The sequence below is a fragment of the Ruditapes philippinarum genome, unplaced genomic scaffold (genome assembly GCF_026571515.1).
Source record: "Ruditapes philippinarum isolate M1 unplaced genomic scaffold, ASM2657151v2 ctg1042_1_1_1_1, whole genome shotgun sequence".
Classification (NCBI taxonomy): Eukaryota; Metazoa; Mollusca; class Bivalvia; order Venerida; family Veneridae; genus Ruditapes; species Ruditapes philippinarum.
In genome coordinates this window covers 162621-189477 of record NW_026853694.1, presented here as the reverse complement: position 1 = coordinate 189477, position 26857 = coordinate 162621, and the positions used below count along the sequence as shown (strand labels likewise).

General features: G+C 31.6%; 2 protein-coding genes across 2 annotated transcripts; both read left to right on the top strand.

Moving 5' to 3' along the window:
- Positions 1–333: 333 nt before the first annotated feature.
- LOC132737557 (fibropellin-3-like) lies at positions 334–5555 on the top strand (the record flags this gene model as incomplete). The annotated part of the gene is given in 6 exon segments (XM_060724858.1): positions 334–456; positions 879–1052; positions 1434–1547; positions 2410–2655; positions 3590–3787; positions 4353–5555. Coding segments are annotated over 6 exon segments (1061 nt in total), but the record flags the coding sequence as incomplete, so codon positions are not given.
- A 7126-nt stretch (positions 5556–12681) lies between these two features.
- On the top strand, positions 12682–26209 carry LOC132737554 (sushi, von Willebrand factor type A, EGF and pentraxin domain-containing protein 1-like). Its single transcript, XM_060724855.1, has 10 exons — positions 12682–12864; positions 20349–20465; positions 21140–21219; positions 21927–22025; positions 22513–22635; positions 22845–23018; positions 23394–23507; positions 24348–24593; positions 25314–25511; positions 25921–26209. Exons 1-10 carry the CDS (start codon positions 12824–12826, stop codon positions 26124–26126), a joined length of 1398 nt encoding a protein of 465 aa, XP_060580838.1. The 5' UTR covers positions 12682–12823; the 3' UTR covers positions 26127–26209.
- The last annotated feature ends 648 nt before the right edge of the window (positions 26210–26857 follow it).

The window sequence follows — 26857 nt, the reverse complement described above, 5'->3', positions numbered from 1 at the left end:
ATATTGTCCATTATTACCCAAGTTCGGAATCCAAGGCTCGAGCTACCAATTGTGATCGACTGACGTCCGTGTCTCAATAGCGTAACAATATACGCGTGCTTATAACTATAGATGCATTATTGTCTACTCCTTATTCTGTAAATTTATGCAATCGAAAATATCTATGGTGAAAAAAACCAACACAAGAAACAACATATTTTAGATTTTATACAGTTCTTCATTTGCAGTGTATTAACATTGTCGCACATGTCTTTTATCATTAAAAAATAATGTAAATTCAAGTTAACATTGTGAAATGTTTCAAATTTAGATGGGTTCTTTTATACATTGCAGATATTGATGAGTGTTCCGGTCCATCACATGGATGCGAACATGAGTGTAGAAATACCGACGGTTTATACACGTGCGCATGCAGGGAAGGCTATGTGAGAAATCCAGATCTTAAAACATGCACTGGTAAGTGTTTTTATTACTAACCTATCAAATAAGCCGGAACAATATCTAAGTATTCTCGTCAGTCTGTACGACGGATTTTAACGCTAAATACCTGTTTATGAAGACAAGTTTTGTAAATACCGTTTAAAATTCTATCACATTCAATATTGTTATGTATGCACGATAACAAAATCACACTGGTAGAGTGACGGCATGGGCGAGTGGTTAACGCGTCGGACTAGTAATTTCATGATCGCTAGCCGTATGGGTTCAAACCTTGTCAGGGGTAAGTCGTTGTTTCCTTGAGCAAGAAACTTTACACTCATTGCCCAGTACTGGTTGGTTCCAGGAACGGATTCGAAAATGTGTCCATAAGCTTATAGCTTCCTACACAATCGAACTAAAAAAACAATCACACTGGTATGCTTTTTCTGCCAACACAGAGGACTGTGGTCACCCTGGAAACATAAAAGATGGCACTGTGTCTTTGACATCAACACTGTTAGGCGCATCAGCAAGGTACTCGTGTCATCAGGATTACGGTATGGCCAGTGGGGATGAAGTTCGACAATGTCAGAGTGATTTTTCCTGGAGTGGTCAAGAACCTACATGCATATGTATGTAAATATGATTTAATATTTACAAAATATTAACCTGAAAATGCATGTTCATTTCAACAATTTATGTAAGATGATGCAATTAAAATTGTTTGTATGCAATCAATGAGATTCTAGTATTCTTTCTACAATCTCTAGAAATGTGTGTGTGTGTCACGCAGATATTTATTTTTTATAAATGTGTCATGGAATATAAAAATGAAATCTATTATGACCAAATGTAATGCTTTTTTGACTTTTACCTTTTTACTCATTTATACTTTTTGTTAAACATAACGTTACTCGTATATAAATTTTAATGTTCTTCAATTCGTGGACATTTCCGACGAAATGGAAAGAAATATAAAGGAAAAAATTTGTAGACTTATATTTTATTTCCAGTCGCCAACTACTGTGAAAGTTCACCGTGTCTTAACGGTGCTACCTGTGTAAATCTACTCGGCAGTTTTCGGTGCGAGTGCGCTCATGGCTGGAACGGGAATATATGTGAAAATGGTAACAATTATCATTGGATCATTTATGAATTTAAAACACACAATAGAATACATTTTTATTTTTGTGTATTCATTGTTTCAGTAAAATGAGAACGTACTAAATTCACCAAACTCACAATCAAGGTTTACAATTGAATTAGTTATTTTTTCTATCACACTCTTTTTGCGTTGTAAATATGTTCCTCTTAATATTATTTGTATTGAGTATTTGTTTTAAATGTTGTATTATTGTTTTATATTTTTTTCCATATTTATCTTTTTATTACCATTTTATTAGATTTTAAAAAAGTTGTGTATTGTTTTGAACTTATAGAATCTATATAAAAACTACCTCCTTTCGATAACTGAATACATTATTTGTGCAATTTGAATGCATATTTTGTAATAGACATGATAGAAAAGAATAAAAAAATGAAACAAAGAAAAACAATTAAGATTATTATTAGATCGATCTATAATACCATGCATTAAAAATTACAACTTTAGATATTTACGAAATATGAGAAATCTTTAAGAGCCCGATCATATTTACTGTGAAAAAGTTATGCCTTTTGTTTAAATAAATGGTTTGAAAAACTTTACAACATTTAAACTTTAACAACATTATTGTAGTATCCATAATGTTAAAACTTTTAAACTTTCAATCCACCAGTAATCTTTGCATTTTCCGCTATTTTCGTAAATATCCAACCCTTTCACCATTTACTGAAAACGAGACTAGGTGTATTCTTGATTGTATCGATACATATACATGTAATGTTATTTAACGAGTCACAAAAATTGATGGAATATGCCGTGTTTCAACAAACGATTCGTGGCACTAATGAGAAACTTTCTGACGTTAATCATAATTCAATTTACAGATATAGAGCCCCCAATGGTGACCGGATGTCATGAAGATATTCATGTCAATGCCACAGAGCAAACTATTGAATACAGCTGGACTGAACCCCAGTTCTCTGATAGTAGAGGGTCTGCCATAGATATTGTGTCCAACTATCCAACTCCAGAGTTCACCTTTCCATGGGGTGATTTTACGGTACAATACGTTGCCACAAAAATCTCAAACGGTCTAAGAACCGAGTGTTCGTTTAAGATCAAAGTTAGACGTAAGTTCTTGTTATATATACAGACTGAGCAGGACTATACAGTATTATTGGCAACACTAGTTCTTTCTTCGATAGCTTCAAAGCAACAAGGGGGCTAACTAGGACTGTTTAGAATGGTGTCTTGTTAAATGCACCTTCATAGGGATGCAGAAGGGAAATCTATCTGGTGAGGTGTTGCGGACCATGTTTAAATAAAACTCGCGCACGATTTAAATTGTTTGTTTGTTTGTTTCATTTTACGCCTTTTTCCAACAGTATTTCAGTCATATAGGTGGGTAGTTTCCTAACCATCGTTCCTGGAGAGTTACGCCAGTACTAGACAACCTTCCTCCGCGCTAAACTACCAAAGCATCTCCCGGGGATCGAACCCACGCCAGAGAGGTAACTGGATTAGAAGTCATCGACTCTAACCCCTCGACCACGGAGGCGGTACACGATTTAAATAAGAATGAAGCAAAAAATACAAAACTAAAATAAAATAAAAAATAATAAAAAAAATGAAAATATGAAAAATTAAGCAATACGTATAGGAAAAGCAATTTCCTTGCACTCGAGAATTTATTTCTGCATTGCTAACTTTATTAAATTTTGTTGTTGGTAAATCTTTAATTGCTTATACATTTAAACGAGACATTGTAGAAACGTCACCTTCGAATCAGATGACATTAATTTAGATAAAAAAATATATATATAATAAATAAAAAGTATCAATTAGATATTAAAGAAATATTGACTGCGACTTAGCAAAAATAATTCTATATTTAACTTGGGATTTCCATCTTTGTTTTTTAATCTTATTCAAATATTATTACAGAAATCATTTGAAACTGCAGTTAATGAGTTTTCAACCCACTTGTAATGTAAAGAAGTATTTATAGTCTGTCTTGCTGAATATATTTTATGTTCTTCCATACTTGTTTTTATATTGTTTTAGCAACAGCATGTAGTCCTTTAAATGTTCCTATTAACGGAGCACTGTTATGTAACGGGTGGCAAGCGGACTATGGCAGGTTCTGTATGATCATGTGCCAGCAGAACTTCACGATTGGTCCATCCTTCAGCTATAGCATGTGGTATGTGTGTGGCGCCTCTGGTAATTGGATCGCCGCCAGTCCTGTACCAGACTGCCAAGGTTTGTTCTGATTTGGGATGCTATTCTTTATAATTGTTCTACCCTACCAAAATTTCTGCAAATATGTCATAGATTTGAATGCAAATTCATCAAAATGTTTTTCATTTGCACCAATATACACTCTCTTTGATAAAGAAGAAAAGGATTTTATACGTAGGCAACAGTCACTGTTAGAATATAAAGCTTATATTATAGAAAGATCAAACCATAAATGTCTGTCCATATGTCATAGTTTTGAATGCAGATTCATCAAAAAGTTTTCAATTATACAAATGTACACTCTCTTTTAAAAAGAAGAAAAAGATTTAAATATAGGCAACAATCACTGTTAGAATATAAAGCTTATATTACAGAATGATCAACATAAATCATATTGGTATTATTGTACACCCCAGACAAATCTCTCAATTGCAGAAACATCAACTTGCCATGTATATATAAAACATAAAAGTGTATTTAGTGTTATCGTAAATGAGATGATATGTCTTTCTTAGGAAATTTCTGTGCTATTTTTTACATTCCCACCTATATTTCATGATATGTTCCTTTCCTGTGTTTACAACAGTTCCTGTCGACTCAGAGAACGAGGGTTTGTTCTATCACCCAGAATACGCTGGCTACGTGTTTACTCCATCTTGTCAAGATCAAGTCACGAAAAGCACGTTGCAAAATCTATATATAGAATATCTGAAGGGCACTTCTGGATTTTCTTCGTTTTGCACAACTTATGGCAATGAATGTGTAAAGGAAAATGTTGACGTTCAATGTTAGAGGCCCTAATGTACAATATGTGTATAACTTTACATTGTTACATACTCCAAGAATACAACATCTTGTTCTTTGCCCTAGAATGGTATTTTACCGGTAAACAACATTTACGTTTCATAACATAAAAATGTATAGATCAGTTTGAGGTTAAATGAATTCCTGGATAATTATAACAATTAATAATTATAACAATTAATACCATTGAGAACATGTTTATTTGATATACATTGCAGGATATTGATACCAATTTAAAGGCGATAATATAAGTTTCATATTCGCTAAATCTGCTGCATTAGATTTTAATAAAGTCATAAAAAGTATATTAGGTGGAGGTTGACATTTAACATGATTATGTATCACTTTGTCTTAAATCGTTTGCTACCGTAGTTAGGATTTGCATTTATTGTATAATCCTTTCCATTCTCTTTCTTCTAAATTGTTAATAACTGATAGTTCCAATTCTTCCGTTAACATTATGAAGTTTGTCGTTTTATATATAAACCGTTTGTTATGTTAGTAAAGTCTATGATTGTATACATTTGTATATTTTGTTCTTTGGTTTTAAGTGATCGTTATTGTTACATTTGTGATGTTTTTGTTATTTTGTTGTTCTCATTATCTTATCATGTTTGTTACCATAACGACAATATTGTTTTGTTATATACCTTCATTATATGACAGACATATTATGCTCCGAAATGTTTTTTTTTATTTTATTTCTCATCAGGTTTTTTATCTTTGGTTTCCTGTTATAGTTTCCATAAAGTAGCTCAATGGCCAAGTTCGTGAACCAGCGTTTGGCTGGCTCTTTAAAGCAACATACTAGTAATTTCTCTTACAATTTGATGTAGAAGCACATTATGCTTCAAAAATGAATAAAATTTTACTTCTTTATAAAAGCAAATATTAATTTTATAACATTCAAATAATGGTTTGAGGGCATGTTAGATGCTTGTCACCTGAAGAAAATAACACTAAATATGAATGAATTTGTCACAAAGGTAGCAAAATGTAAACAAAGTCATTTTACTTCAATACAAAATCACTATAATTTATAGCATTTTCTTCATAGAAAATTATAATTAGTGTTGGTGACGTCATTTCTATTTAGCTGGGTTAACTGTTATGGTTCATTGAATTTTTGTATTCCTACGCCGTCTTTAAATATTCAACATTGCGCGTAATCTGCACAGTTTTTGTCAGACATCGTTTCTTTAGTTGTTCTTCAATTTCGTTAAAATTGTTTTGATGGTTTTAACTGTATTCGTCAAAAATCGTTGATTTTTAATTAATCTTCAAGAGAAAGGAACTGTTTAATGTAGTACTGTGGTATTGTGTGAACGGAAGGAACTCTCGGAATTGGGAATTTCCCGCCGAATGAATTCCCAGAGAATTTCTGGTAAAAAACCAGGAGAAAATAGATTATAAGATGTTAGATGAGGAAGGAGTGAAGGTGTTGGTTGAAAATGAACCTAAAATTGAAGACAATGAGTTGGGCGCTAAACCTAAAAATACGAAAACGAACAGTGAGAAAATATTGTCCAACTCCAATGCTGATAAGTCAGACGAATTGAAATCTACCAAGTCATCGTCATCTAGTAAACAAACAGGAAAACCCGTAAATTTGGAGAAAAATGTGATGTAAGCTCGTTTTAATCAGGTAGACGAGCAGCAAAGACGTTTAGAGGAGTAGAGATAGTTAAACATTTTGAAAAAGCAGATTTTGGAAAGAGAAGCATTTTTCTCCTTATTAGAAAAATCATTACCAACAAAGCCAGAGGCAGAAATACTCTCCCCACCCATTCTCAATTCACGAGTGAAATCCGAAAGTTTAGGCGCAAATACATGTACGATAGATCCCCTGGGTTCAACGTCTATCTCCAAGGATAAAGTGAATAAAGAGATCAGTACTGGTAAGAAAACTCGCATTGCAGCTGCCTTTGACAGTCCTTCGAATCCGAAAGCTATGAACATTGATTCTTTACGCAAAATGACAAATTTGCAGAGAAAGGCAAAGAAAAAACATTAGCACAATGTAGTTGAAATGACAGAATCAGAGACTAGTACGGAGTCCGAAGATGAATCTAGTTATTCATTTTCGTCTTCAGAGGCAGAAGAATTTTGTTGAGATCCTAAAGAGAAAAAATCTAAAAATGTTGAGAGACAGGTCACTAAATCAGGAATCACTTCCAAGTCTTCAAACATGGTTAAATGGCAGGAGAGTTGGAAATTGTCATGTCATCTAGACAATTTAGATTTACTCAAGAAATTAATGTATTTGAACAGTTCTTATGACTTCTCAACCATTAAAGCAGTATATGCTGCTATTCTCGGAGAAATTGAGTTAGACCATGGCACTTGGAGTGATGATTATCAATATGTGGATTAAGCAATTTAGCAAAGCCTAATAGAAAAGTTATATCTTAAATTTTTGCTTCAGGAACACAGAACTCGTGTTATCATTTTAAACTTAGGCATGAATATACTATGCAAAATGATTAAACTTTTGTGAGTTCTGGTGATGAATCTAAAGTTTTCTTTTGTAACAAATTTCAAAGAAATAAAAGTACCTACACATTTAATGACATTAAATGGCAGAAATAGGTTCTGTTAACATGTTGGCAAACTGATAGGAAAGAATAAGCTCACCTGGAATGTTTCAGTTCTTGTTTGCATTCTCAGGATTGACTTACTAATGGGTTGTGTATTGTAAATATTTCTGAGTCGAAAGATGAATAAGATTCAGAGATAGTTGATATTTTCTTGCCAGAATTTTGTAAGCATTCTGTTTTAAATAGCAAGGACAAGGTTTCCAATGTAAGCCATAGTTGTGATGTTATTAGCAATCATAAGAAAAGTTGCAAGATGTGTGCTTCACTGAAGCAGGTTTTAAGTGATGGCACTGTTCATGTTTATGAACAGGTTAAAGTTTCTAGAAAATATAATTTTGAATTATGTAAAGTTCTGGTCAATGAAAACATTGATGTCGAGTTCATGAAACGGATGTTTTGTTCCTCAGCATACAATTAAGTTAAGTTTTGCTTGGAAGAAGCACATCTTTTTTGATACTGTTCTATCCATGGGACTTCGGTCATCAGCTCATATTTGTCAGAGAGTGACAAATGCCTTTGCCTTTATGATGTGGGAATGCGGTTTGACCTGTTCAAATTATTTGGATGATTTTGGCGGTGTTGAAAATCAATCATCGGCCAACTTCGCCTTTTTATTTGTTACGAGAGTTCTTTATCAAGAGTGGTATAGAGGAAGCTGTGGATAAAGCGTGTCCTTCTTTAGGATTTCTTAGGTGTCTTGTTTGATAGTGATACTATGACAATGGAGGTTACTAAGAAAAGGCTCAAGGAAGTTAGATTTTTGGTCAAATCTTGGTTAGATCGATATTTAGCATCTTTAGAGGATATTCAAAAACTGCTTGTAAACTGAATTTTGTTGGGGACTCCGTCCTTTCAAGTATGAGTTTTGTTAACCGAATACTGATTTGGTTACTTGAATGTTCTGCTTATGTTAGTGATCAAGTTTTCTAAATTCCTTTAGAAGTCAAAAATTGATAGAAACTGTTTTGCTGGTTGTCTAAGTAAATGGCATTTGTATTGATTGTATGTTATCAGGTATCTCAAATTCCTCAATTGACAGATGTTATTGTCACTGAGAATCATTTTAAGATGGTTCATAATTGGTAATTTCTTAACTCAGATTTAGAAATTAAGACTTTCCGGCAGGAACTTAGACATTCTATTTCATCGGTATTTGCTGAGGGAACGAATAAAAATCTGAAAATACAATCATACATGCTTCTTTAGATTTTTCAGACCAAGATAATATCGTTTACTTGTGATAATTTTTATTTGCTTTCTTTTTAGTGACCAGGAAATCTAATTTAGTTCCTACAAATGCATCCGATATTGTCAAAGGTAGATATTTAAGCACCACTTGTATCAAATAGTTTGGTTATTACATTTGAGTACATTTTAATTGGTCGAAAACCATTCAATTTGGAGAAAGGGAGGCAATAAGTCCGAATCAGAGTTATGTCCAGTGTATGCTTATGAATTAATGACAGGTTTAAATTTCATTGACAGAATGATTTATTTTTCTCTTTAAAAGATGGGTCGTATATATCGTATTATCTGTTCCAAAAGAAATAACGTCTTTGTATTGAAAATATTGGGTTGATTCCACTCATTTATAGAAGGGGTCTTGCTTTTCGTTCTAACATTTCTCCTGAAAGTGTAAAATTAATTGGTAACTGGAAATCAGATGCCTTTTGTCATTTTTTACTACAGTTTTCCCGTTTAAAGGGTACACTTTGCAAATGATGATAAATCAAAAAGATGCGGATTCTAGTCTGGTTAAAGCTCCATATATTTTGTACACGTTGGAACCAATAATATTAACTCGAGAGAAAAGTTTTCAGTTGATGATATTGTTAGGTTAACACTAACACTAGATGAATTACTTTGAATGAATTACGTTATTTGGATTCAAAACCCTTCTGCACATATCATAGTATCTAGTATTTTACCTAGACCTGTTGATTTTGATGTCACTAATGAAAATGTTAAATTGGTTAATGAAAGATTACAACTAAAATATTAGGAAAGACATTGTCAGTTTATTAAGTCGTATAGACCGTTCCTCTTTAAGAGTCGTCCTAAAAGGAATCTTTATGCTATTAGGGATGGGGGACTTCATCTTAATTTTGCTGGAACAGATGTTCTTAAAAGTTTTTTTCATAAACACCGTATCACATATTGTTAAGGGCAAGTTTGCCATGTAAAGTGGATATTGTCATTTTAAGAGGTCAACAGGCGGCGCATACATGATATTAGTTGTATATACTAGTAGTTAAATGTGTTTATATTTCAATTTATTTTATTCTTATTATTTGATTATTAATTATATGTAAGTGTGGTCTGGCAAATGAATGTTGGCATGCAGGCTATTTTAGTCACATGTTTTCAAAGGTTTTAAGGGGTAGTAGTTATGCTCTTGACCTTTGATCTCCTACGTGACATCTTGTGTTTATGCCAGTATGTTAACATTCATTTGTTGGACACCTTGGCTTCATTTGTCTGGTCAATATTCTAAACTTAGTGTAATGACATGTTATTTTTTATACATTTTAGGATTATTTATCAGTCAGATATCTTGTGTATCTCGAATTATTTTTGTTTTCATTGTGCTGTTTAAAAATGACATTAACTTCTAGTTGAATTTAGCGTAATTGTTAAAAGGTTGCTTGATTATTAATGTTTTTTATTAATTTGAACATTATGGGACTAGATTTATCCTGCACCTTTGCTTGGATTTATTTACTATTAAATTATAGTAACTGTCATTTTCTTACGTTATTGGGAGATAATGTCAGTTGAAAGTTCTTTTGTGCTTGTGTTTGTGGAATGAAAAATTGCTTGTTTACTGTGTATTTTTTTATTTGCTAGCTTTATATCATATATACAATTTTTTGCTTTTTTGTTTTGTGTTTGGCGGAATTATTGTATTCACATATGCTTTGCTTATTAATATGACTTACTTTCTATTGTATACTTTGATTGCATTCTTAGTCATATTATCATTTCTGATTGTGATATTTCTGACGTACCTGATCCCTCAGTGAAGTGTTGATATTATTATGCTTACTTGCTTTTTAGTCCTTTCTTTTCTTGACGTAAGTCTGGGTTTAACAGAATGACATAATTTATAGCATTTTCTTTATAACAAATCTTTTAATTATGAATTGGCGTGGAATTTTTCTTATCTATAATTAACGTTGGTGTTTACCTGGGTTAACTGTTTTGGTTAATTGAATTTTTGTATTCCTACGCCGTCTATAAATATTCAACATTCCGTGTAATTTGCACAGTTTTTGTCAGACACGTTTAGTTATTAGTCATTTCTTTAGTTTTTTCTTCAATTTCGCCACTCCCTCCTACCCATTTTTATTTTTGCTTATTATGTTAGATGTTGGAATGTGAATGCATTATTTGTGTTATGTTAAAGGTTTTAGGTGAATGAATTTTTTGTGTTTTGATTTGTGTTTTTCAATTCTGATGCTTAATTATTTATGTGCGGAATTGTTCCATTATTTTATGCCTTGCTTATTAATATGACTTACTTTCTATAGTATACTTTGATTGCATTCTTAGTCATATTATCATTTCTGATTGTTGTATTTCTGACGTACCTGATCCCTCAGTAAAAGTATTAATATTATTATGCTTCCTTGTTTTAAATAGTCCTTTCTTTTCTTGACTTAAGTCTGGGTTTAACAGAATTACATAATTGTACTTATTGCCAAAAGGCAAAAAAAAAAAAAGAATAAGAAAGTGAGTAACCCCTTGGAAACTGTATAATTACACCGAAAATAAAAAGCTTTTCTTGGGCATAATGGGCTCTAAAATTACATTATGCCCATCAAAGAGAAAATAGTTGGTGAAAAGGTGAAAGTCAAAATAAGTCTAAATCTGCCATTATTCTTTTCAGTTTTATTATTTACTCCGCGTGAGCGATAAATAACTTGATCCAAGAGTGTCTCTTATTTCTTTTATTATCCGACAGAATTCACCAGTAAAAATCAATTTATAAATAGAGTCGGGCAGTAATTTTGTCATAAAAATAGTTTTCTTTTTTTTTATCCTAAACATGTTTCAAAATCAAGTTTTGGTCAGAAACCATTATACCAGTCAAACTTTTGAAATATATAATAGTCAATTCAGCTTAACTTGTCAATGAATAAATAAAAATAATGTCACTTTAAGTAAGATAGTAAAATATCGTCATAACAATCCGTGGTCGAGGGGTTAGAGTCGATGACTTCTAATGCAATAACCTCTCTGGCGTGGGTTCGATCCCCGGGAGATGCTTTGGTAGTTTAGCGCGGAGGAAGGTAGTCTAGTACTGGTGTAACTCTCCAGGAACGATGGTTAGGAAACTACCCGCCTATATGACTGAAATACTGTTGGAAAAGGCGTAAAATGAAATAAACAAACAAACAAACATAACAATCCAGATTAACTACAGAAAATGTATTTGAAAATCACGCAAATTTATAAAAAAGCAACCAGAATTAAGTCCTACGCGTTAACTTCACGAAATACGACAATCAATCCAACTGCGAATATATAGCGGTCTTTCATGTGGTTTTATATGAGATGAACTGCAAATTTCTTTTATATATTATCATAACGCAGTTTGTAAACTGATCCATTTTCATATAAATGACAATTGTGTAGATGTAATACGAGTTTAATGTTACCTTCATTAAGGTAAATCTTAAGATATAGCAAACATTGTATTGATACTGTTGTTAAATGATTGTTTTGATGATACAAAAAAAACGCTGGACGAGATTATGATAATGATTGTGGTGATGGTTATGATGATGATAATGGCGATGAGGATGATGATGATTATTATAATTATCATTATTAACATTATTGTTTTATCATTTATATTATCATGGTGTTGATGAGTATAATAATGATGTTTATGATGTTAGTGATGATAATGATGATGAAGGTGATTTTTATAATAATAATAATAATGATAATAATGATGAAAATAATAATAATAATGATTTTATTATTATTATTATTATCATTATTATTATTATTATCATGATGATGATGATGATAATGCTGCTGCTGCTGCTGCTGCTGCTTATGATGATGATGATGATGGTGATTATAATTATTATTATAATTATTGTTATTATTATTATTATTATTATAACGTTTATATTATGAAAATTAAATGTGGCCAAGATATATGTTATAGCTATGGCAATATAATAGTAATAAGCGCTTATATGAATGTCTTTCAAGATAGTTTACGAAAGACGGGTAGGGACATTTCATTTTCATGAATTCCAGATTTCATCTTCATGCTTTCATGAATTCTTGAAGTTGAAATCGTGTATTTATGAAGTTGAAATGTTGAATTCGTGAAGTTCATGAAGATGAAAAAAGGGAATTTGTGAATTCCGTATGTTGAAAACCGGAATTCACGAAGTTTAAAATGTGGAAATCTGGAATTCATGAAGTTGAAATGGCCCTACCGGTCTTTCGTAATAGTTGTACAACATTTGCTGCGTAAAAGTCGTTGAATAGTTTCTATGCATAGCTCCCCGGATGTAAATAAAATATCTAAGGAAAAATTTAAAAGCGAAAACGAAATAAGTAATATTTAAAGATCGTAAATTATCCAGTTGTGTTTCAGTAGGACATCTATTATCATACAATATTTTGAATTATGTTCGTTATTCAAATCGTGGTTGTTGGACTTCTTTTGAGGTATTATTTATCTATACTATTTATTTTAGATTTATATCCTAAAATTATTATTCCTGTAATATATATTGATACACTCAGCGTTGAAAGGTAGTGGTATTTTAATTATGAAAAATAATCCTAATCCGAGAATTTCTCGTACCCGTAATCTCTAGGTCATTTGACAAACACTTTAGCCATCGTCATATGATAATTCGATTGATTGTTCGATTGATTGATTAATTGATTGATTGGCCAGTTAATTAATTGGTCGCTTGATTGATTGATTGACTGACTGACTGGTTTGAATTTGTTTAATGATATATTAAGCAGTTTCGCAGGTTCTGTTTAACAGAAAAGACACTTTGATACAATTTAGTATTGAACTACCTGGATATAACTTTCTATTTATCACATATCTTAAATAAGCCTATATCATAACGCTAATATAAGCACGCTTTGACGTTATGTTTGTACAACGCAAATGGCGTAACTATTATAATACATGTAATAATCGTTTCTATAAAATGGGTTTATTATCCAATTTTATCCAATTTCAAATTTTATTGCCTGAAATATTATACAATGTTTATAGCAGGTAAACAATATAAACATATATACCTGTCCAATGGATAGGACGTGGTATTACACTTCTCCACCGTGGTTTATGGGATAAAGTTCATTATTTACAGCTCTATCTTTAGCTTATTTGTACTTTTTTAGTCTAAAAGTAAATTGGTGTATAATCGAAGATCGTTAATGTGATTGATAATTATTTATTTTGTATTACACATACGTAGACAAGAAAGTTAAAACCATGATAAGTACAACAGGTTGGGTTCGATTGTACCTATTGGTGGACGGTAGTGGTAATTGTAAGCTACCGTCCACGAACCTTTGCATCGGCTTTTGCGAAATTCGGAATTTTAACATGGAAATGTTGAAAACTTAATTTAGAAACATCTGCAGATTTGTTCATTTGACGGTCATCATGGAACATTGAATGTGACGCATTCGTACCATTTTATGAAAAGCGGCGTATTGATCGTATGTAAAACAAATACATGTGTCCCAAAAAGATAAATAATGGGCATAACACAATAAAATGGATATTTTAATGATCAGACGTAATGAAGTCTGAATATTATAAATCAGACAGCATTTCTATTAAAACACGTACCTAGTCTTCAACAATTCATATATAAGATAAGCAAAACAAGAAAAAGAAAACACTTTGGTATTACAAATGGTTAACCCATTGATAATAATTCAATTGTATTAGATAATAGCAATATTGTATTTAATACAGTCAACGTTTCGCGTTAAATATATGGTATTCAAACTGCAGCAAAGATCAATATCAACTTGTTCTGCTTGATTTCACTTGAAAGGTCATTAATTGCATGTAAGATATAAATAAGACTATTGAAAAAAATAGGTGTTTTCCCTTCATTTGAATATCATAATCACTTTATAAATCTATCACTTACAAAAGCCACGTCAATATTTATTTGTATAATATGCGTGATAGTTTGATATTATTTAATAATATTGATTCATTTCCAAAAATAGTACATGATAAATAACATTTATGACACACTTTTCAATGAAATATTAATGAAAATATAGATGAAAGAAAATGCGTTCTTTTTATTAACCGTATTTCCACTGTAAAATTATTCAATTTTCACCTCAGTTAATGATAATTTCCGTGTTTTGCATGGGATTTAACTCAATACAGGATTGGAGCAGTACCTCTAGACGCTTGCAGAAATCATGATCACAAAATAGACAAATATCGTTTTTTTCGCCGATTTTTACATTATTCCTTTATTATCGTACTTAATTCGGTGTGATAAGATGAATTAGACCTGTTAAAGTTCATTCCGTTAGGTAAAAAGACAAGATTTTAGCATTTTATCATTCAAGCGCCTTGTCCGGTATATACCGGAATACGGAATATAGTGTGGTGCTCCAATCCTTTTTTTAGTCTCACTCTTTGCATGTGCCCTGCCGGATAACTCTCTTCTGCGTTAATTTGCAAGGTAATTGGTAGTTGGATATTCGAATAACCAACTACCTACTTTATGTAGCTGGTAGTTGGTTATTCGCAATTCCCAACTATTAAATAGCTGGTAGCTAATAATCCAATCCACTATAATAAGCAGGAAATTTTCGAACACATCATACATTTTTAAACATAGAATAAAGCAGGGAACAACCTAGTTGGTTCTTTGCGCGAATCCCCAACTACCTACCAGGAGAAAATTGTTAATTCGAAGAATGTTTTACCCTCAAAACAAAAAGTACTCTCCCGGAAAATTATAACGGATATATAGCAAGATAGATTTGTTTTTCAACATTGAAACACCCTGTCTCTTTATGTCAACCAGGAGACTCAGTCGCTTATTCGAGCAAATCGTCAAATACCGTCAAGAAGGTAGTTAGTAATTCGTATATTGCATATATCCCTCTGAAAACAGAAAATATTTTGATGAAACTCGTGTAACGGTAAAATAAATGATGAAACAAATGTTACGGTTTTATAACAAGATATGTGTTTTCAATAATATTGTTACGATCCCTTAACCATAAATCGACCAGTGGACTCCGTTTGTTATTCTCGTGAATACCTAACTACAAACCAGAAGGTAGTTGGTCATTGGAACATTACATATTTTTCTCTGAATCTAGTCTAAGAATTTTTTTTTTCAAAATAAAAGTACAAAGATATATGACACCAAATGGTATCACCTCGTCTTACCACATCGACCAGGTGGCTTAGTTGCTTATTCGCGCAAATCCCCAACTATATACTAAAAGATAGTTGGTAATTCGGATATTGCATATATTCGTCTGTAAATAATTAGTATTTTGATAATAACAAATGTTACGACTATATAAAGAGATGTGTCTTTGCTATAATATTCTTATAACCTCTTCATAATGAATCGAGCAGGGGACTCAGTTGGATATTCGTGCGAATCCCAAACTACCTACTAGAAGGAAGTTGGTAATTCGAACTTTGCATGTTTTACCTTCAAAACGGAAAGTACTTTTCCCTTATAAATATAACGGATATATAGCAAGACAGGTGTGTTCTTCAATATTGAAACACCCTGTCTCCCTCCCTATGTCCAATAGGGGACTTAGTTTGTTATTTTCGCGAATCCCCAACTATCTACTGGAAGGTAGTTGGTAATTAGGATATTGCCTCTATTCGTCTAAAAACAATAAGTATTTTATGAAGCAAACTGTATGGTCATATAACGAGATATGCCTTTCTTATAAAATTATTACACCTCCTTCACAATAAATCTATTAAAAGAAACAGTTCGTTGTTTGCAAGAAAACACAAACCAGAAGGTAGTTTGTTATTGTAACATAACATGTTTTCCCCTAAAAACAGAAACTATTTCTTCAAAATAAAAGTACCAGATATGACATTTTCGTCTTCAAAGGGCACCCAAAGATTGAATTTATTTCGTCTGCGAATGATTCTGAGGCATTCAGAGACTTTCAGAAATGTAAGATGCCAATGGATTTAATGACATTTTTGACTGCTAGGGACCCTCCGGAGTCAGTTTTGTTGCATATGCCCGACATTCAATTATGTAATTATTTCCATTGGCACAAAACATTCCTGAAAGTCTGCAAGAGCCAAAAAAACAAAAAAAAAAACAATCGCAGACCAAAGAACGACCCTAGAGGGTCTTTAGAAGTCAAACAAGTTATTATATAAATTGGCCCCAAAATTCCTAAACGTCTGCGGAAGCCTCAAAATCAGCCATAGACCAAAGAAAATCCAGTCCATTGAAGTCGAAAACCTCAATACCTCCATTTGCACAAAAATGCTGAAAGTTTGAAAGTGTTCAGAAATCGGACGCAGACCAAAGATGTGGACTTTGGAGAGTCCACATGAATAAAAAATATCATTATTTGCATTGGCACAAAACTTCCCGAAAAGCTGTTAGTGCTTCAGGGAAAATCGCAGACCAAAAAATGTTTATTGAGGGCCCCTAGAAGTCAAAATATCATGATCTCAATTGGCACCAAAATTCCTAAAAGTCTGCAAGTGCTCCACTCACCCAAATAGTTTGGACTTCTAGTCCCTAGAAGAAATATGTCATTATCTACATTGGCACAAAAATGACCAAGAATAAGTCGCAGTAAACTGATATTTCAGAATTCTCTGCTAGATTAAACTGCCAGCTGAGTATTCCTGCTGAGCATTTTTACACTATTTTTGGAATGTGTTGCTAGATTGTTCTGCCAGTTCATCATTCTGGCAGCGCCATTTTATATTTACGAATGCCCAGCTAGATTGCTTAGACTGGTGTGCATACAAGCAGAGCATCTTATACAATGTCTTGCCAGCTCAGCATTCAAGCAGAGCATATTAACCATATTTTAGAATGTCCCACTATATTGGTCTGCCAGCTGAACATTCCAGCAGAGCATTTTTATGCCATCGCAGCATCTGAATTATAGCCATTGGGTCAAAATTGGCCCCGGGGGTCATTGATTTTAGTTATGTACATATACAAAACTCTAGACAAATCTTCTTGTCTGAATGTACAAGGCTTAGAGCTTTGATATTTGGTATATGATATCATCTATAGCTCCTCTACCAAAGCTGATTGATTTTCATTATGTACATATAATAAAAACTTAACAAATATTTTTGTGTGAAAAGCAACAACTTGCATTGAAATGTCAAATACATGTTTCTGCAAACTTTATGTAAGATATTCAATAGCTGGGAGTAAGTCTAAAGGTCATGATTTATAGAGATATTCATTAAATGATTCAGGTCATGAACTCTAGCAAGACAGTTGTGAGGTGTGTATAGATGAACAGCCACCGGGAAATATTTGCACCACCGGGATAGTGGCAAACTTCACTACCATTTATACTTGCCCTAAACACTTAAAAATCATTTCATCCGAAAGATTTAATGTTAATTATAAATTTTTCTTATCAAAAATTGTATTTTAAAAAAAATTATCTGGGCGGAATTTCATGTATTCCGCCCGGAATTATGCTGTCCGGGCGGAATTTATTTATATTCCAATTGGATTTTTTGCTAACATTTTTATTTATTTCAACGGGAATTTCAATTTTTCCAACAACCCTTAAACTATAAAAATCACCATGAATACATCCTATAATGACTTTCTGACTATTTTTGAAGAACGTATTCTCTAAAATAAAATAATCCCATTTTGAAAGCTGGAAAAAATTCTGAATGGATTTTTACAGAAAAAAATTTAATAACTATAAAACATTTCAACTGGAATTGTTTCCAATAAAAGTTTTTGGAGAAAAAATCCAATTGGATTTTCATCAATTGATTCATTTTCAAATGATTTGACAGTTATCCATTTGATTTTCTTTTAACAAGAGATTACGAATTATTTATAAGTATAATGAAAAAAAATTTATTATATGCGATTATAATTTACATAAACATTACTTTTATTCATTATTATTATTATTATTATTATTATTATTATTAATGGTGGTGGTGGTGGTAGAGGTGTTGTGACAGGGATGATGATGATGATGATGACGATGATTATTATAATTATTATTATTATTATTATTATTATTATTATTATCATTATTATAATCATTACTATTATTGATGATGGTGGTAGTGCTGTTGTGACAGGGATGATGATGACAATGATTATTATAATAATTGTTATTATTATTTATAATATTATTATTATTATTATTATTATTATTATTATTATTATTATTATTGTTATAAGGATTATTATTATTATTATTATTATTATTGTTATTATTAATAATAATAATAAAATTATTACTTTGTGATTATTATCATTATCATATTATAATTATTATCATGATTATTACTTTGTTATAATCATTATCATTATTATGATTATTATAATACTTATTATTAATATTATTATTACTATTATTATCATTATTATTATTATTTATTATTATTATTATTATTATTATTATTATTATTATTATTATTATTATTATTGATGATGTTAGTAGTTGTGTTGTGACAGGGTTGATGATGATGACGATGATTATAATTATTACTATTTTTATTATTATTATTACTTTTACTATTATTATTACTTTGTTAATAATAATAATTTAACAATGTATTTCTATACACTATCATAAAAAAACGGACATATATATCTAGGAATGCATTCATTTATCGTAATGTATATATGTTTCCCTACAATAGGATTAGTTTCGTGAAGTAAATCAACACATTATGAAACACACCGATTTGCTTGTATTGTCCGAATAATCCCGGTGGCTGTTATATTAAATGAAACAATTTGAGGACCTTCACACCATGTATTTAATAATGATTATGTTTTTTAGAAATTGGTAATGCTTACTTGAAAAGATGGTTCTTTAGAAAAAATACTGCACATGCATTTCAGAGTTTAAGACAGCTATGTTATAGTGTCAGTAAAGATCCTTTTAGTTTGGAATCAATTTATGACCTTTGTATCTTAACATTAGACACATCTGCACGTGTGTCTAATGATTTAACATGCTAGAATATGACATTAAACCCCAAAATCACTAGACACTAATGCATTATGGCAAAGATCAATTATATAGAACCAATAAAAATCTACTTCTGTTATATTTATGCGGTGGCATAGCATTTTTCACAAATACAGTCTTGTTTGCATACTATTTTGGGACGAAGTGCTTGATTACTCGGCCAGCTCGGCACCTCAGCAGCACAATTTCATACTATATTTAAGAATGCCCCGCTAGTTTGCTTAGGCAGCTGAACATTCCATCAGAGCATTGTTATACAATCTTTCGGACTGTCCCGCTAGAATGCTGTGTCAGCTCGGCATTTCAGGAAAACAATGTTATACTATTGTTACACAATATTTCAGAAGTCCCGCTACTGCTAGATTACTTTGCCAACTGAGCATTCCAGCGGAACATTGCTTTCACTATAAAATTACTATGCCTTTTTGCTTAGTACACTGTTCACTGCTAATTTCTCAAAATTGAAATGTTTAATTAGTGACTGAAAATCTTCTGCATCATAAATTGTATTTCGATGTTTTAAATAGACAAGTAGTATTGAGCAAAGCTAACTTGCAGAGACACCTGGTCGAACGTTATACGTTATCATACTTATACTTGAAAAATATCATTACCATACTTTTATTCCATAGTTTAGATATCAATGCTGCTGTATGAATATTTTCTGAATTGAGAATCTACCTTTTTGTTTTGCACGGACCAGCGTTGTTTTAAAAGTGTCCACTACTCACAAATAAATATACACTAAAATTTTGTTTGAAAGCGATATTTTATATCATGTTATGAAACGGAAGATCTATGTACACAGTCGTATGCCTATTTATCAGAAGAGATCTAAAGAAGTAAGAAAAGTAAGAAAAGACATAAATTGTTAAAATCTACCTGATTATCAATTCCACTTCAGGCTTTTGTTTTCTGTTTTATTTATTCAGGATTGTGAATGCTGGTTTCTGTAAAGTGTCTTACGATTGCCAAGTAACATGCACCAGAACAAGATCATCATATTATAGTTGCGGATTTTTATGGCTTGGCAGATGTACAAGATACAGGTAACCTGAAAAACTAATTTCATATTTCTATTAATGTGAATAAGAGCACACTTTACTAAGAATATTATATAATTGATGAAAGTAAGTAAGTGTGTCAGTAATACAGTGAGTGATTGAGTGCAGTCAGTCGGTCGGTCGGCAGGCAGTAGTGAGTAATTTAGTTAATCATTAATCTAGTAAAAAGTAAGAATTTAAGATTTGCAACTTGCCAGCAAATTAAGATGCTGCTCATTTCACTTCTGCCAATAACAGGTGTTGGAATTTGAGATTTACATAACAATAATTGTATAATTGAACTTTGTTGATTATATTCGTCATGTAATTAATAATGTAAAGGTTTTAAAGACGTAATGATAAAACTTAGATGGTGACTGCTTGAGGGATTAATTACAAGAACTTAGAAATAAATGTCACACTTTGCTTCGGTTCCATCCACACAATTTTTTTCAATTTAAGTACGAGTGTATTATCAAAATTCATGTATGTAAGAACGGATAAATATTGGCAAACAAAGCGATATCTTCAACAAAGTTCATTAATTGGAAGAGACTTGTAAAGATACAGAAACGTTTTTGAATATTTCTATTGCTTTATAAAGCTTTTGAGGCTTTGTAATGAAAAAAGACTTTGATAAAAATCAATGGTTTTGTATGTGATTAAACGTATTTTTTCAGTCGTGGCTACACGCGATGCCCAGGTATCTGTTACAAAGATGAATGTTGTTCCGGTTATATGGGCACCAATTGTAACATACGTAAGATGTTTCGTATTTCCTCTTTAAATATTTTGCCCAATGCATTTTTTTAGAGATAAGGATATATAAAATAAACGATGGTAGTTCAAAATATATATGTTAATGACTCATAAAACCACATACATGCTTTTTTCCAAAAGCTTTTGTTTAATGATTTCCAAATATAACCCATTGACCGTGTAGCAAAGTAAACTTTTGCTTCTTATACGTTTGGCAACTTTTTACTTAAATCACAAGGTCATCTTCAACCAGTAAAGTTACAGACTTGCAAAATGACCTTTTACACAGTGTTACTGCAACCCTACCTTATATACTTATTTTGTTTAATGAGGGCCAATCATTGTCATATTTTGATATTTCACAAGAGTTTATGGAAATTTTCTTCATTCAAGCAATACCTTTGCTAACATTTCTTTTATTATCAGCGCCAGAATAACAAACAAATATAAACTTGTTATTGCTCAATTTGGATTACACTTAAACTTGTTGGCAATACGTATGTACATGTATGATTTTTTACAGATAAAAACCTAATGAAGAAGACTTAATCGTGTTTGCACATAAACTATGGTCCCGCCATAAAAAATAAACTAATTTATGAAACAAATATCCATAAATATATAAATTATTTCAGAGATAGATTTTTCTTGCCCTTAAGATCACAAATAATCAACTAAATTTATACTTAAATACTCCCATAATTTCAGCTCTCTGTGATGGTTCCACAACGTGTCCGAATGGCGGCACGTGTATTTCCCCTGACAAGTGTAGCTGTCCAACTGGCTTCTCCCCACCTTTCTGTGCTGGTATATAGCCTTTATTACTGTAAAAGTGTGAGATGATGTATGAAAACTTGTTTGCAAATTATAAAAGAAAGTTTGCCTAAAAATAAATAATATTTGCGCGATCAATTATTTCCGAATAATTTCATCTAACAAAAAATCGCAAATATTTCCACACCACAGAATGAACTACATATACCATATTCTAAATACATCTGCATAAATAGTTTTAATATATGTGTATGTAAGGCTAGTTTTTGTGATGACCAAATGCAAGTTAATATTATAACAACATTTACATGTATTATTTTCAATTAAAATATATATGTGTTTATAACTGACAAAACTGCAAGTCTTCGTGTTTAGGCTTTTCGATAATCGTAATCTGCCTCAGTACATTGACAAAGTTGAATCATGTTTAAAACATGATTCGTTTTCTTGTTTGAGTAGTATGGTCTCAATATATAATTGGAACGTTGGTGAGATGGTTCACATGGTGATAATTTTTCAGATACTAATGAGTGTGCCGGTCCATCACATGGATGTGAACATGAGTGTAGAAATACCGACGGTTCATACACGTGTACATGTAGAGGAGGCTATGTGAGAAATCCAGATCTTAAAACATGCACTGGTAAGTGTTTTATTATTTACCTATCCATTAAATAAGCATAAACAATATCTAAGTATTCTCGTCAGTCTGTACGAACGGACTTTATCTGTAACGCTAATTACCTGTTTATTTAGACAAGTTTTGCAAATACCGCTTGAAATACCAGATTCAATATTTTTATATATGCACGATAACAAAATAACATTCGTATGCTTTTTCTGTCAACACAGAGGACTGTGGTCACCCTGGAAACATAAAAGATGGCACTGTGTCTTTGACATCAACACTGTTAGGTGCATCAGCAAGGTACTCGTGTAATCAGGGTTACCGTATGGCCAGTGGGGATGAAGTTCGACAATGTCAGAGTGATTTTTCCTGGAGTGGTCGAGAACCTACATGTATATGTATGTAAAAATGATTTAATATCTACAGACAATTAACATGAAAACTCATGTTTTATTTCAACAATTTATGTAAGAACGTGCAATTAAATTGTTTGCATGCAATCAATGAGATTCTAGTATTCTTTCGACAATCTATAAAAATGTTTGTGCGTGCCACGCAGATTTTTTAAACATGTGTGATAAAAAATAAAAATGAAATCAGTAATGACGAAATGTTAAGTTTTTTTTTACTTTTAACTGTATCCTCATATTCACTCTTTGTTGAACATAACGTTACTTAAAATATAAATGTTAATGTACTCCAATTCGTGGAAATTTCCGACGAAAAGGAAAGAAACAAAAACGACAAAAAGTTGTTTGATGTTCTATTTCCAGTCTCCAACTACTGTGAAAGTTTACCGTGTCTTAACGGTGCTACCTGTGTCAATCTACTCGGCGGTTTTTGGTGCAAGTGTGCTCATGGCTGGAAAGGGGGGAAATGTGAAAATGGTAAAAAAATGTCATATTGTATGACGAATTTAAATCACATACTAAAATATCTTTAAAGTATTTTATTTTTGTGAATTTATTGTTTCAATAAAATGAAATCTTACTAAAATTAACTCTGTGAGTTATCTTTCATTATAACTATGTACATCCAAATATTATTCTTGCTTACATTTGAATAAAATTAAACCTTATTGTTTGTTTTAAATGTTTTAAAATTGTTTGTTAAAATTTATTTATTTAAAATAATCTTAATATCATTTTATTAGATTTTTTTAAATCTCTGTGTATTGTTTTGAACTTATAGATTTTACTTAAAAATAAAATAACTTCTTTCAAAAATCTTTATAACTGAAGAACGACATTATTTGTGCAATTTGAATGCATCTGAATAGAAAAGAATAAAAAAGAAACAAAGAAAAACAATAAAGATTTGTATTAGATCTCTAATACCATGCATTTTAAATAACAATCATAAATACTTTAAAAATATGAGGAATCTAAAAGAGCTTGACCCTATTTGGTGTGAAAAAGGATTGCTTATTGCTTAAATGAATAGGTTAAGACATTACAACATTTACATCTTAACAACATGACTGAAGAACCTAAAATGGTCAAACTTTAAAGCTTTCCACCCAACATTAATCTTTACTTTTTCCTCCATTTTCGTAAATATTCAAACCTTTCACCATTTACTGAAATTGAGACTAGATGTGATCATGGTCGATACAAAAAGTTTACGTGATATTTAATGAGATGAGAAAGTGGACGGAATATGCCGAGTTTCAACGTTAGCGACACATATGAGAAATTTTCTGACGACAATATCAATTCTATTTACAGATATAGCACCCCCAATGGTGACCGGATGCCATGAAGATATTCATGTCAATGCAACAGAGCAAACTATTGAATACAGCTGGACAGAACCCCAGTTCTCTGATAGTAGAGGGTCTGCCCTAGATATCGTGTCAAACTATCATACTCCAGAGTTCACCTTTCCATGGGGCGATTTTACGGTACAATACGTTGCCACAAAAATCTCAAACGGGCTAAGAACCGAGTGTTCGTTTAAGATCAAAGTTAGACGTAAGTACTTGTTATACATACAGGCTGGGCAGGACCATACAATAGTATTGGCAACACTACTTCTTTCTTCGATAGTTTCAAAAAAAGAGACTGTTAAGGGTGGCGTCTATTTAAATAATAGGGATCATGCAGAAGGAAAATATATCTCGTGGGGTGTTGCGAAACATATTTAACAAAAAACTCGCGCACGATTTAAATGAAGCACTGCAATAAGAATGAAACAAATCAAACAAATAATAAAAAAGAACAGAAAAAAAAATGAAAATATAAAAAAATAATATAATACGCGTAAGAAAAGCAGTTTCCTTGCACTCGAGAATTCATTTCTGCATTGCCAACTTTCTTTAATTTTGTTGTTGGTCAACCTATAATTGCTTATACTTTTAAACGGGACATTGTTGAAATGTCGCCTTTGAATCAAATGACGTAAATTTAGATAAAAAATATCTATATTGCTGTATCAAGTATCAATTACAATTAGCAAATGTGATTCTATAATTAGCTTGGAATTTTCATGTTTGTTTTTTAATCTTATTTAAATATTATTACAGAAATCATTTGAAATTGCAGATGATTACTTTTCAACCCACTAATATTGTAAACAAGTATTAAGTCAGGCAAGCTGAATATCTTCAATGCTTACACTTTCATATATCATTTTAGCAACAATCTATGACAACTTTAAGTTCTTCCATACATGCATTTTTACATATATTCTAGCAACACCGTGTGAACCTTTAAATGTTCCTATTAACGGGGCAAGATTATGTAACGGTTGGCAAACGGGTTATGGCAGGTTTTGTATGATCATGTGTCAGCAGAACTTCACGATTGGTCCATCCTTCAGCTATAGCATGTGGTATGTGTGTGGCGCCTCTGGTAATTGGATCGCCGCCAGTCCTGTACCAGACTGCCAAGGTATGTTTATCGATCTTTTTCCGATTATTGATGATTTTTTTATTCTACATACAGGTACATTGTTTTACACTACCATAAATTTTTGGCAATATGGCATACATTCGAATTCATCCAGGCTTCTTCAATTATACCAATATACACTCCCTTTTATAAAGAAAAAAAAGAAGAAAAACGGTTTTTATGTTTTAACTGTAGGAAAGTTTCACCGTAAAAGTATCAAGCTTATATTCAAGACAAATGATATTTCGTATTGTACACCCCAACAAAGCTCTCCATTGCAGAAATTGTCATGAATTAGTGAAGGTGTATTTAATGTATAAGTACATGCATTTCTATAAATAAATATCTATGTTATTTGTAACCTTCCAACCGTTATTGCATAATATGTTCCTTCCTATGTTTTCTACAGTTCCTGTCGACTCTGAGAACGAGGGTTTGTTCTATCACCCAGAATATGCTGGCTACGTGTTTACGCCATCTTGTCAAGATCAAGTCACGAAAAGCACGTTGCAAAATCTATATATAGAATATCTGAATGGCACTTCTGGATTTTCTTCGTTTTGCACAACTTACGGCAATGAATGTGTGAAGGAAAATGTGGATGTTCAATGTTAGAGGTCATAATGTACAATATGTGTATAATTTTACAGCGACTAACATTGATATAAACTCATAAAATTCAACATTTTGTTCTTTGCGGTAAACAACATTTACTTTTGATGAAACAATAATGTAAAGATCAGTTTCATGTTAAATGAATTTCTGGATTACTATAACAATTTATATTTATTACTTATATTAGATTGATTTTGTTACTTTGTATCATAGCATTTTTCTGCCAACAGTTAATTATATAATGATCCCGTTAACTATCTGCCTTACTTGTGATTGTTCATGTTAACACGATAAATAACAGATATCATAATTATCTGATACCTAAGTTTGCAAACACAAAAGCTTTATAGATAAACAGATATTTATCTTTTATTTTATTTAATTGGTGCAGTTCTGAGCACTTTTAGTGTTTTTGAAAGTTAGATACTTATTCGTAATTTATCTATCTAACAGAAGAAAATATCTAGTCTGTTACATATACGTTATTTATTGTGTTAACACGAAATATAACCAGTTACTCAGATAGTTAACGCGATAATTTTATTGCTTACTGTTGTTTGAAATATGCCACTTAATTTTGAGAACATACTTATGTATAACACATTATTTCAGGATATTGATATCAATCTAAAAGGCGTTATATACATGTATTCGCTACATCTGCTGCATTATATTTGAATGTAGAACGTTAAAAGTATAACAAGTGAAGTTTGACATTTAATGTGATGTAT